Source organism: Mustela putorius, unplaced genomic scaffold, assembly GCF_011764305.1.
Source record: "Mustela putorius furo isolate JIRA1106 unplaced genomic scaffold, ASM1176430v1.1 tig00003863_pilon_pilon_pilon, whole genome shotgun sequence".
In the NCBI taxonomy this organism is placed as follows: Eukaryota; Metazoa; Chordata; class Mammalia; order Carnivora; family Mustelidae; genus Mustela; species Mustela putorius.
Window position 1 is genome coordinate 23,360,386 of NW_025422015.1, and position 12,891 is coordinate 23,373,276.

General features: G+C 40.3%; 1 protein-coding gene across 8 annotated transcripts in view; it reads right to left on the reverse strand.

Moving 5' to 3' along the window:
• L3MBTL3 (L3MBTL histone methyl-lysine binding protein 3) overlaps window positions 1-12,891 on the reverse strand; it is a 110,743-nt gene that overhangs the window by 74,088 nt on the left and 23,764 nt on the right. For 7 of the 8 annotated variants that reach the window (XM_004740185.3, XM_045066374.1, XM_045066373.1 and 4 more), the window contains exons 4-9: window positions 7,809-7,920; window positions 7,370-7,444; window positions 5,799-5,958; window positions 4,562-4,694; window positions 2,657-2,741; window positions 1,064-1,155 (exon numbers count right to left, since the gene is read on the reverse strand). In XM_004740185.3, coding sequence (XP_004740242.1) covers window positions 1,064-1,155; window positions 2,657-2,741; window positions 4,562-4,694; window positions 5,799-5,958; window positions 7,370-7,444; window positions 7,809-7,920 — 657 coding nt within the window. The remainder of the gene's footprint in view (window positions 1-1,063; window positions 1,156-2,656; window positions 2,742-4,561; window positions 4,695-5,798; window positions 5,959-7,369; window positions 7,445-7,808; window positions 7,921-12,891) is intronic. The other variant, XM_004740187.3, reaches the window with a different exon arrangement.

Genomic DNA, 12,891 nt, shown 5'->3' on the forward strand with positions numbered 1-12,891 from the left:
TACAAGGCTGTTTCACTGATTCAAGTAATGAGGTGTACTTAAACTTTTTTTAATGTAAAAAAAATCTATTCTACAAAGAATCAAATTTACAGAAAATAATTATATAGAACAAGTCCATATGTAATTACAATTACATTTAAATATTCTTAATGTAGATGTAATCATCGTAACATTTACTATTCATCATGTTTTTAAAACTGCCTATGTGAATGCATAGCTAACAAAGTATCAGTGGAGGATTTATTACACACCATGATTAAATATAAATAATTTAAAGCAAGGTTCAGTGGACTACACTCTATGGGTCTAATCCAGCCCACAACCTGTTTTTATAAATAAAGTTTCACAAGAATATAGCCATAGCCCTTCCTTTATATATTGTCTAAGGCTGCTTTTATTACAATAACAGAACTGAGTTGCAGTAACTGAGCCCAGATGCCCTACAAAGTCTGAAATATATATCATCTGGCCCTTTTACAGAAAAGGCTTCCTGACCCCAGGTTTAGCCCAGTGGTGGCAGCTGCTACTCAGAACCACACCTGGTAGCTATACTTCTAACTGAGCTTAAGTCACTCACGACAAAATGTTTTTATTACAGTTAACAGAATACAATAACCTGCTTTTAGATTTTTGTTGTGATATTACATAAACCTCAGTAACCCATTTTCACTTCTCCCAACGCCGTAATGTTGACATGAAATTTCATGCCAGATTTTCTTCATGTATGAGCTTTTCGGTAGTAGTAGAGGTATCCCTCTTAAAATTACTGAGTGGGAGCCTGGTAAATGTCAAGAGAAAAGAGCAAGTGTGTCCCGACGTGTGTCTGTGCATGGGGCATGGGGGCGTGGTCAGCCTATATTAACGTTAGCTGCCCTTGCACTATCCCCTCCACATAAATACACTCATGAAATGCAGTATGTTTGAGAAATTATCCCAAGTCACATTTCCTACAAAAACAATGGAGACATCAATCCTAATTCCAGATCAGAATTCCAGACCCTTTGCCCTTATAGACAATGCCCTTACAGACAATGCAGACAATGCTTTCTAGAAGGGCCTGTACCTCCTTGAAGAGCTTCGCGGGCACTGCCACAGCTTTTTCCTCCTCCAGGTAGGATGCCCAGCACCAGGCTTTCTTTCCTTTAGGAGGCAAACCTGAAAAGCAAGTGAGACTAATAGGCTAGGGTTCCCAGATGTAAGAAGTCAGAGATGTATCTTGTGAAGTCTCACTTTCCAAACTACTACTATGCTGGGATCTTCTTTAACTTCCATGACTGGTATTTCCCAGTCTCCTCCTGGCCCCTCTTCCAAAGAAACAAAGGTAAGGAGTAAACTGTGGTGTATAAGCAGTTATGATGGCAGAAGAGAGAGGAGAAGAATTTAGAATCAATGATGGAGACAACACAGGGAACCAAGACAGAAGAGTATCGTGAAACAAGATGATCCAAAAATGTTTCCTGAGATCAAGAAGCTGAGGACTAAGAAGAGGCCAGAGCAAGGAGTGCTTAGGAAATGGCCGCTAATTTGGGAAGGGAGGGGATGGTCAATTCAGCAAGGGCCAGACTTTGAGCTGCAAAAGAATCTATAACTGATAAAAGTATGCCACCAGCCAATATCCATTTTATTGTGGATTTATTTAATAAACAATAGAAACGAAAGGAAGAATATAATAGCAGAAGGTATTCGGGGGGGCGAGATTTGAGCACGCTAAGATGGAGCCCATGAAAAGAAAAAAAGAAATTCTGAACACCTAAGGGGGGAAAAATAAATGACTGAAGGAACAAGGTCCCAGAAGAGCTGGGGCTCTGAAGACAGGAAAGAGAAAGGTTAAAACACTGGTGAGGCCGAGAGCAGAGTGAGGAGTTTACCCCCTATCATCTCAGTGATGTAAAACAGAAGGTCATCTCCCCCCAGAATATGAGTTAGGCTGTGTGCCTGAGGCAGGCAGAAACACTTGAAGCCGTGTCTGAGGAACTGAGAGAGGAATGGGCAAGGAATGTATCCACGCGGTGAGGAGACACACTGGCCTCCCGCCCCAGTTTGCAGGGACGACAGGAATGGCCAGGTCGGCGGTGGGGCTGCCTTCAGTGGGCAGACCTGACACGAAGGGCTGGCGGACAGATGGGACGCATCAGAAAGGTGAGACAAAATCCAGTGGGCGTCTGTGGAAATGAGCTCAGGGCCATGATGAATGAGGAGGTCAGGTCACCCAGTCAAGTGTAAAAGGAAAGGGTCTAAGGACTGGATTCGTCGTGAAAATAAAGTGTTGCCTGAGGAGCAATGACTGAAAAAAAAAAAAAAGGCTCCCCATCAGGAGGTTGTGGTTTGAGAGGAAACACTGAAAACTTGAAGTCTTAAGAAATGAACAAAAACAAAGGTTTTAATCAATGTGCAAAAGTAGAAAAAAAAACTATTTGGTGGAAAAATATCTGAAGCTGTTTTCAAGTTTGAACGGACACTACTCAGAAGTTACTAATTTCCATTTTTTTCCTTATCTACTTCTTCAAAACTCTGATTTTTATTGACAAAATTTAAAAAACAAAACAATACCTTCACTACCATAGTGTACATTCCAATTAAGATGAAAATGTCTACCTGTGTGAATTATTTTCCACTTCATAAAGCCACAAGTAAAATCTTTCTTTCATCAACTTACCTTGCTTCAGTACAGCTGAATCACCCCGTCTTTTCCTTCGGGCTCTCTGTGAACCCCTCAGGATTCTTCCATCTTGCTTGTTCTCCTACAGCAAGAAAGGAAAATTATGATTTTAAAAGCTCATGAAATTGGCACCAATGAAAAGTTAGAGAGCTGTCAGAGAGCATTATTATTTTTTGTACTTTTTCTTCAATTCACTTCGTAACTTTTAAAGAAAGAATGAATACAGGTCATTTGAGAACTGTGTTGCTTTTGGCCTGAGGTCATTACAAAATAAGAACGTTTCCAAGAATCACACTCTGCAACAACTCAGATACCGTTCCTGCCTTCTTGGAGCACTTTCTTCTTATAGCTCCTTGACCACTGTGTGTGGATTTCCCTCACACCCCACTGGCCCGTCTTTCTCGGTCCCTTTGCTGGTGTCTCCTCCAAACCACTTCCTTTCTCTTCTCTATTGAATCCCTCTTCCTGGGTTTTAAATATCATCTGTCTACCCAATATCCCCAGTCTGTAGCCCCAACCCTCTTCCCTGACTCCAGACCCCTGTATCTGACTGCCCACCTGGAATCTCTACTCGGATACCCAATGAACGTCTCAAACCCACGAAGCCAGTGGACTCTAGATTCTGTACTCCAGTCTTGCCTTCCCATCCTCAATAAAAGACGTCATTATCCAGCCAATTATTTAAGCCAAAACCTGAGTTATTCCTCCCTCACCACCTTGGTAAGACAGCCTCCAACATCTACCCTAAATCCAGTGACTTCTATCTTCCCTAGCCCTCTTAATGAGTCGACTGCAATAAACTGAGTGTTTCCCTGATTTCATTCTCACTTTCACATGCCAACACTAGAGCCATTGCTTTAAAACATAAATCATGTCATCATATTCCTTTGCCTTCAACTTGATCATGGCTTCCCATCACACACAAAACAGAATGAAACCCCCTAAGTCTGGTTTCTCAGGAAGCCTTACAAATGGCCTGAACCTCTTCAGCTTCATCTTACTCTACTCTCCCTTGATCTTTAAGGCTCAACTGAACTTTCTTTATTTTCTCAAACAAAACATGTCACACAGGTTCTTGCTTTAGGGGCTCTTCCCGGCCATTCCACTGCCAGGGGGGGCGCCTCAGTCTTTTGGCAAAGCTGGGGCTCCCTCTTGTTACGGAGATCACACTGTTCTTGCCTGATAGCCCAGCTTAAAGGAGTGAGCCAATCCTCATGCCCTACTTTGTTCTCACATAGCATTTATCACAGGCTGCTGTGTCTCCTGTTTATTAGCTATCCCCTGAAAAGAATGTGGTGTCCTTGAGAAGAGAGCTCCTGTTCTCCCACTGCCACACATCCCTGTGTTCCCAGCTCCTAGGAGAGAGACGAGCAAACAATGGTGGGTCAACACCGATGTGAAGGGGAAGTCTTCAATTTCAAGACTTTCCAAGTTCTCTTTTCACATAGGACCATTATATATACTTTAGGGATAGGATATTTATGCCTTAATTAGCACATTCTGAATTAGTTTCCCCTAAATATACCTGACATTTATCTGCCATTTTCTACCTACTTGCATAGTTTTATGGGATCTGTCTGTAATTTACCAAAACGGGACTGACATTTTTGCTATTGAGAGGGACTGAAGATTCATTTGCAAAATTAAAGATTTTGCTGTGGCCTTGCTCTCCGGTAATAAATTTCAGCACACCCTACTTCTTCAGCTTAAGAGAGGAGTACCATTATTTATTATTCTCATTTTGAAAGGTGGACAGTGACACCCAGAAGAGGGTAGGGAGGTAACTCGCGGATGGAAACACAGAAAGTCATGGAACCACCACTGGAAGTCAGCGCCTCTGACCAGGTACTATTCTTCTAGGAAGCACCCCGTGCCCCCAGTAGGTGCACGGGAGATACTAACCATCTCGTCATCTCTCTCTTCTCCATCCTCCTTGGAGTCGGCCTTCAGAGATAATTTCGGTTTCTTCTTCCGACTACACTTAGGATCTTCTTCCTCATTGTCTTCTCCTATGTCCCTTTCTTCCTTCTGATCTCTGTTGTGTTTATAAACCCAAAATAGTGACAGGAAACAATACCTATCAAACATCTACTTGTTGATTATCATGCAATTAAAAAAAAAATCATCCTCCAAAGGAAAAATATTAACCACCAGGAGAAGTATGTAGGCATCAGAACATCACAGCTAAGTAACACCTGAAACCACTAGCATACATAACAGCCCAAGGCAGAAAATGGAAATTAGCTTATATATTAATTTCAAAAGGGGATCAGCGCCGTCTGTGAAACAGGCTCTAACAAGTTTAAAATGATTTGTCTTTCACATCTGCCATCCACACTAATAAAAGAAACAATTATTTAGAGATGTTTTAGTCTTCAGGGCAATTTTAATGCAAAGATCTAGTAATTATTAAGAAGGACAAGTGCAACTGAAAAAAGGCCAAGTATAACTTTGTAAAATAAAAGTTGGCCAACAAAAACAGACAATTCCCACTACGCTGGTGAAAATACATGGGAAATACCACAAAAATATATAAGGGTCAAGACACTTCTTTGTGGTACACAGTTATACGAAAAAACACCCTGGTGATTAGTTGAACTTTATCAGACAGTCCCCAAATGGCCAGGACACAAAGCACCGTCAGCCACAGCAGACACCCCTGTCTTCTCATCATCAGTCTGCCCCAAGATCTCCAGTTGGGAAACTTGTTACACAACTGTCTAAGGCCATCTTCATTCAGCTGGTCCCCTGTTTGTGGTGGCTTTGTTTCGCCGGTGGAGTGTTAGCGGAGTTACCTAAGAACCCCTCAAATACAAACAAAACTGCTTTTCCATAAACATCGGTATCATCAAAATGTATGCAGCCCAGAGAAATTCAAATACGCTTAGCAGGGGCCTGTGATATAATTGAAAGGCTAAAGAGGCAGAGGTTGTACATGCAGATATGACTTAAGCAGGACAGCCCAGATCAGACACGATGGAAGTAAGGGGGTCAGCATCCACATGTCTCTAAAGGCAAAGTCTCTGGGAGAATAAAGGGCATGAGTGGGTGACCAATGTCAGACAGCCTCTGTATTCCCAAGTACCATGACCTTGGACTCTAAAACCCATTGTATAGAGGGAACAGGGCAAAAACCTACTTGTCTTTGATATGCCGGGCACAATTCTGGCTGCAATAGTTTCCTCCAGAAAGACACTCATCTACATTGCCATACTGACAACAGTTCTCACAGAATTGAAGCCCTTCTACTTTCACTGGATCCTTCAACCTGAAAGGCATCCCAGTCTTCTCTGAAAAGACTAGAAGATGAAAAGGAGAAAGCAAAAAACCAATTAGAACCATGACAGAAAATATTCCAAAATACATTTAAACTTTTTCTTTTAATAATTTTGTTAGCCACACAATACAAGAATAATGTTTGTTGAATGAATGAATGACCAAGTGCTTGGGAGAGAAAAGAGAACAGGCTTAGGAGGAATCATTCAAATCACTTACACAACGAAAAAATATTTTGCAGAAAAGATAAAAGTTTATCTAAGGCGTTTTCTGCAGAGTTCAAAATAAGATAAAGAAATTTTCATTACTAAATTCAGAGGATGAAACTGTCAATCTACAGAATCCTATTTTATGGATGTATCTGACATAATTTAAAAAGGCTTATCTATGTTCTATACCTTTTGATGAGTGGTTTTATGCTACTAAATTGGTTAAATCACCATCTATGTGACTTTTCATGTAAAAGAGCTCCTAAATCATAATGACCCAAATCATTTAGGAACTCTGCCTGAATTTGTTAGGCTAATCATTCATTCAGCAAACATGTATTAGGCACCAATTTACACTAGACACTGATAATGATAGTACAGACCTTGCCCAAGATAGCTCACAGTCTAGAAGAGAAGACAGGCAAGAAAACCAATATTTATAATAAAATGTGATAACATGCACTTAAAGCATGAACAAGTTCCAGAAGTAGTACAGAGGAAGAAGTGATTCAGTTGGCCTGGGGTGAGGTCAGGGAAGGATTGTCTGGAATAAAGCCTCAACTCGATTTTGAAAGCCAAGAGGCATTTACCAACTGGACAGAGAGAGAAATGGCATCCCAGCCAGAAGAAAGAGCATGCGCAGAGACAAGGAGGACGATACCACATGACGTGTTGGGAGAATGACAGGGAATTCAGTGCTGCTGGCACTACCAGGACACTGTGTACAGACAGAACAGAACAGAGAGCAAAGAGGCACAGCAAGCAGGTGGGTGGTGCCACCCAGATCTCTGTATGGTCCGCTACAGAGACAATAAGAAATCAGCGAAGTGAAGAAATCAGATAAGCGATCTACAAAAGTTCCCCTGACTTCACGGTGTGGGACCAATCAGGTGAAATTAGCAGCAGAGTGGTTCTCTAGGTGGAGTCTGCGACAGTTCAGGTGAGAGCTGAGAAGGGCCTACACTGAGGCAGGGGCAGTGGTCATTAATAGAAAAAGCCAGATCTGAGATGTATTTAGGAAATAAAAACCAAGAGGATTGAGGAACAGGCCGTGGGACTGGGGGAGAACAAATTCAGGATGACTCCTAGATTTCTTGCTTGTCCACTGGGTGGATGGTGCCACCACCAACTGAAATACGGGTTACAGAGGAAAGAGTAGGTCTGGGGGAAGGGGAGAAGGAAATAGAAAATGAATCGCATTTCAGACATGTGGAGTTTGAGGTACCTGTGGGACATCCAGGTGGAGATGTCCAGTAGGCAGGTGGAAATACGGGCCTGGTGCTCGGGGGAGAGGTCGGGGCTGGAGATACAGATTTAGGAGTCATCAGCATATAGGTGTTAGTTACAACCATCGGATAGATGAGAAAAAGGTGGCAGGCTTTTGGCTAAATCACCTGGGTAGGCTATTACAACACTGGATTTACTTGATAATTGCCAATTAACCTTGCCAATTAACAGATCTGGCATTAGGAAAGAAGACAGTTTATAGTTATTTTAAAATATAAAAGTTGGTTCTGTATGAGTTTTGTTATAGAAATTTACCTAAGAACATGTGCCATGAAAATCATCCAGGATTTTCAAAGTTCCAGCCTATTTTATAAAACCTAGATATTCTTATTTTAAAACTCTCAACAGAAAGGGCCCTGCAGATGACCCATTCGTACCTTCTTGAGCAGTTGGTACCATCCAAGTTGTGGTAGCTGTTGCTTTTTTCACGTTTTCCATCTCACTCTCATCTGTGATAACTTCCAGGGCTCCAAACTCGTTCACCCGAAACTAGGGACAACATGGTAGAAAGAGGCAATATTTACAAAAGCACGCAAAATGGTAATCGTTCCGTGGCTGACACATATAGTCTTGAAGCAAACTGATTATGCTTTAAAAGTTCATTTCAGCAAATATATCTAGGTGAGCCCTCTGCTAATATTAAGTCCTTTGCGTTTTACTAATCTAAGAACTCGGGGACGGAAAAACAGAACAAAGCAGCAAGGTACTTCTTCCGGTAAAATTACTAACCACCCCTGCACTGTGCTGGTAGAACTGAATGCTCTCTCCACGTGCTCTAGCATTTCAAACACCAGTTCTTGATAGGGCTTTTATTTTTTTCCCTCTCTTCTTATTTCGTATCACTACTTACTTAGTAATCAAAATTAGTAAAAGAAGAATTACTGTTTTCCCAGGAATCAACTTGTCTCACCCAATTCACCCAGGCCAAGAGAAAGAAATCTTTCTTCCAGAAATAATGACCTACACTCGCAACTCCTTATATTTCCAAGATGTAGATGAAGAAGATAAGTGTGAGCCAGTGAGCCCCAGTTCTATACTTCTTTCTTTCACTGCTTTTTGGAATTCTCCATCCTATTCACCTGGAGTCCTCTAAAACAACCGGTAAAGTTTATGAGATGCAAACAGATCTACTAGCTACAGATCAATGCTATCAAAATTACAGGCATTTTGATTTCATGGACATTTTGACTTCAAATATTGCAAATTTCCTCTCATCTCATGGCAAGCTTCAAACCAAGTATGTTTCTGCAATAGCCAAGTTGTACTGTGCACGGGTTGAAGGCTTAACCACCATCTCTGTGCAACGACACCACCACTATCCTCTTTGAAACAACTAGGTTTTCTCTCCTATTCATGAAGTTCAAATTTTCCATAGTCCTCTGCTTTTCCATAAAATAAAATGACCTCAAGGATCCACTAATTTTTTAAAATTTATTAAAAAAAATTTTTTTTAAAGATTTTATTTATTTATTTGAGAGAGAAGGAGTGAGAGAGAGCATGAGAGAGGAGAAGGCCAGAGGGAGAAGCAGACTCGCCAAGGAGCTAGGAGCCTGATGCGGGACTTGATCCCGGAAGTCAGGGATCATGAACTGAGCTGAAGGCAGTCGCTCAACCAACTGAGCCACCCAGGCGCCTGGATCCACTAATTTTGACAGCTGACGAAAAACTGGAAAGCTGACCATTCAAATCATAAACTTTTAGCTTAAAGTTTTTAGATGTTTCACAGAAATATCTGTGAGCATGCCAATATGTAGTAGTGAAACTTAAGACCGCCATTCCCCAATCTAAAACATCTATTTAGTCAACATGCCAACAGAACAATTCATTTAATCATTCAAACTACAAGTCAGAAAAGGCTGAGGCAAAAATTACTATTCCTTCCACCAGGAAAACACAGCACCTTAAAAAATTTTATGCATGTACTCTACCATGATTAAAAGGTTTTTAGACTGACAAAGCTGAAATTGTTAAGGGAAGTGAAACTGTTATTTCAGATACAAGTTCCCAGCTAACAGGTGTTTACTATACCTGGTGTGCTCACCTAAAAATGTCAGTGTAGAAAGTGGCAAAAAGGTAACAGAGGAAAAGAGCTAAAAATAACTTTACTTTTTGGAAAACAAAAAATTTTTAAATGATCTACTCTGGAAAGGGACTATTTCAAAATAAAGCTGACAGTACCATCTACTGGGCAAGAGTAGAAAAAACAAGCCATAATGATTACTAATTAATGATATGAAAGAATGAGACAGAAAATCAATTCTGCATGAATGTTTAACAAAACCGGAGGCATGAACTTTGTCATTCAGTTCAGGTAAGTAGTTTTACTTTTATTATAGGTTGATGTTAATTTATACCTGTTTGAAAACTACAGAATGTGAGAAATGGCACCATTGGCATTACACAGTCTCCTGTGGTAGAAGCTTCCAGCCTGCTGCTAAGCTGCAAGGCTGCCTCTCCAACGCTAGAAAGAGAACATCACTGAGTTGAATCTTTGAAGTGCAGAGTTATGACACCCGGAGTTGAGCTTTAGGCTCAACTACTCTCGAAGTTAAAAAGTAATAGTTCCACAATACAACAATTAATCCCAGTTATCTTTTCCTTCTAATACTTATTGCCAGTAGATGACCTATAGCCGAAGTATAGAGGAAAGATGCCACGACACTGAGGGACACAATGAACTCCTGGAAGCCAGGGATCCATAGCTGGCCTTTTGCATGAAAATACATGCACAATTATGTCATAGTTCTGGGAATCAGGTTCATAAGTTTCATCATATCCTCAAAGGTATTCTATAACCCTGAAAAAGTAAAGAACATCTACCCTAACCAAATTTACTTTATGTCAAAAATTAACCTCTAAGCGTTTTCAAAGTACCCTATCATACGCAAAAAAAAAAAAAAAAAAAAACCCAGAGGGGTTAATTTTTTTTTTCTGGCTTCTCAGTTTGGATGCATTGTCTTTCACAATGTTACTGTTGTAGAAAATGCTGGATAACAGATGCTGGTAGGTGCTCCCGACATTGCTGGAGTTCCACACATGGAATTCCAGAAAGACTGACACATTCCCCAACATTCCTTTACCCCAATAAACCACCAGGTTCTGAAGTGGGTAATGCTTTTATGAATGGTTTTAGAGCCATGGAAACTTGAACTAATCCCTCTTACTTCTTTTTTCAAAGTTATTAGTTCTTTTCATCCAGACATCTAAAAAGCAGCATTAAAATTTATCATGTGGCTCCATTCCATAATCAAGAACATCAAAATCATAAACTTTACAAAAGAAATTTATTAAGTACATCAAACACCTCAGCTGACATTGTAATTTGTTCTGTTGGTGGATACATCTAGGTCAGTCAGAAAACAATTATGCCTGAAATATATAAAGGTTTGTTTGTTTGACTTGGCTTGAACTACCTTTAACTGATTCAATTCTCTTCTTTCTTTTTGCTTGTAGAGGCAAAGGATCCTTTGCTGATTTTTGCCCGTCTTTAATAGCAGATCATTAAAAGATGCTGCTGAAGTTACTATTTTTGTTTTATTACTTTCCATGCTGACATGTGAATTCTACTTACCAATCTGCTTTAAGAGCAAAGATTCTGGTAACTACATGTTTTTGTACATTAATCACAACAAGGCAAAACTGCACACGAGGAGTGCAGTGAATTTTCCAGTTGGGTTTCTGCATGGCTGCTGCAGGGTCTTGCTCTCAGTTAAGTGGCAACTATTCTTACTAGATAAGATGCTATCGCTCTCAGGAGTGTATCTGCATTCTACTAAAGGATTCCAAATGGCTAAATCCTCATGACCCAGAGGAATAATTCTCTGTGGATAAATTTCAGACACCAATTAGAAGTTCAGAGAGAGAAACTGCTTAGGGACAAGGAGCCCTACCATGCACCTCCCCCCTACCACTTACTGCCCTGCCTGTTCTTACAGCTGGCCTTGAGAAATTCATCTACAAATACTAATCTGCCATTTTACAGAAAAATTAGGCAATGGCACAGTTTCTAAAGCTTGTTTAAGCAAAAATGTCTTATGGATGACTACAGTATTTCCAAGAGGGTCTGTAGACACTCGGCCTTTCTCCTGTAACACTAATACTTTCTTAGGCTGGTCCTTCTTCTGAATGCCCTTCTCTTTCTCGCCTGCATCCCTGCACACAGCAGTCTTCACGTAAATGCCTACCTATTTTCAGACACCTGAAGCCCACGTGACCACTACTTCCCAAAGCCTTCTCGATCCTTCTAGCTAAAATAATACCACCTCTAAATTGCTCTAACATTTTCCCTGTATCTCTTTTGTTATGAAAACATCTCCTCCCTTTAGACTGTAGCATAGCAGTGTTAAGAGAATCAATTTCAGTATCAGAAAAGTCCAGCTTTAGACGCAGTTCTGCCAAAATCTTGACCTTGGGCAAATGCTTTAACCATTCTGGGCCTCCGTTTTCCCATCTGTAAACTGACAACAGTGCCAGGAAATACCTCAAAGGGATTAAATAAAAAGATGCAGACAAAGTGCTCATCAGAGAGTAGGTTCTCTATTCTTTCCACTCCTGCATGCAAATGAAAAGTCTCTGCACTGTTTTATATAAAGGTTGGTTAATTCAGGACGAAGAGGGGCAAGGGGACCCAGCAACAGGAAACAGTATACAGACCAAGGTTTGAAGCCTTCAACTAGCTAGTTGGCCTGGAAGGGAAACAAGATGGCACAGAAGAGTGAAATGAGAAGCAGCTGGAAGAAAGAAGGGGCCAGATCACCAAAAACTTCTGAGATAAACTTTGCCATGAAAGACAGGAAACTGCTAAAGGATTTTAAGCAGAAGAGTGACATAACTTGATTGGCCAGCAACATTTTACAGAGAAACATTCTTTCGAAATGGCAATAAACTGAAACATATAAAAACCTCTTCCCATGATAAGAAACTGACTTCTGTGTATTGGCTGACTGTATGGACTACATTAATTTGAGCAGGCTGTCTTAGGAGAGCCTTGTTTATGAGGAAACCCACATGGCTATACCCATGAAAAAAACAGAAGCTTCAGTAATGTAAGATAGACAAGGCACGGTGTCAGAGAGTAAATCTCATGCTTTATTCAAAGTTCTTTTTAATACGTCTTATTTTTGTGAAAAATCAATTTCTCAATCAGTTCTCTTAAGCGACTCAGATATTAATATCAGGAACAAGTGATTAAGAAACCCTAAGTAACATAATCAACTGGCTTGTCCTTTAATCTCTTCAAGTAAAAATGGTTATAAAGTAGAAAAACAATTTTTTATTACTTTTTTTTTTTTAGAAGTGGGGTTTCAAACTGTCTACAGTATATATAGTGAGTTGGATACATGGCAATTACCCAGGTAATTAGATGAGCCTAAAAGTCAAATAAAATAAACCAGATTATAATACCCACTAAGTGGCTTAATTACCTGATTACCTTAATAAAAGTAATAGGCTAATTCCTAA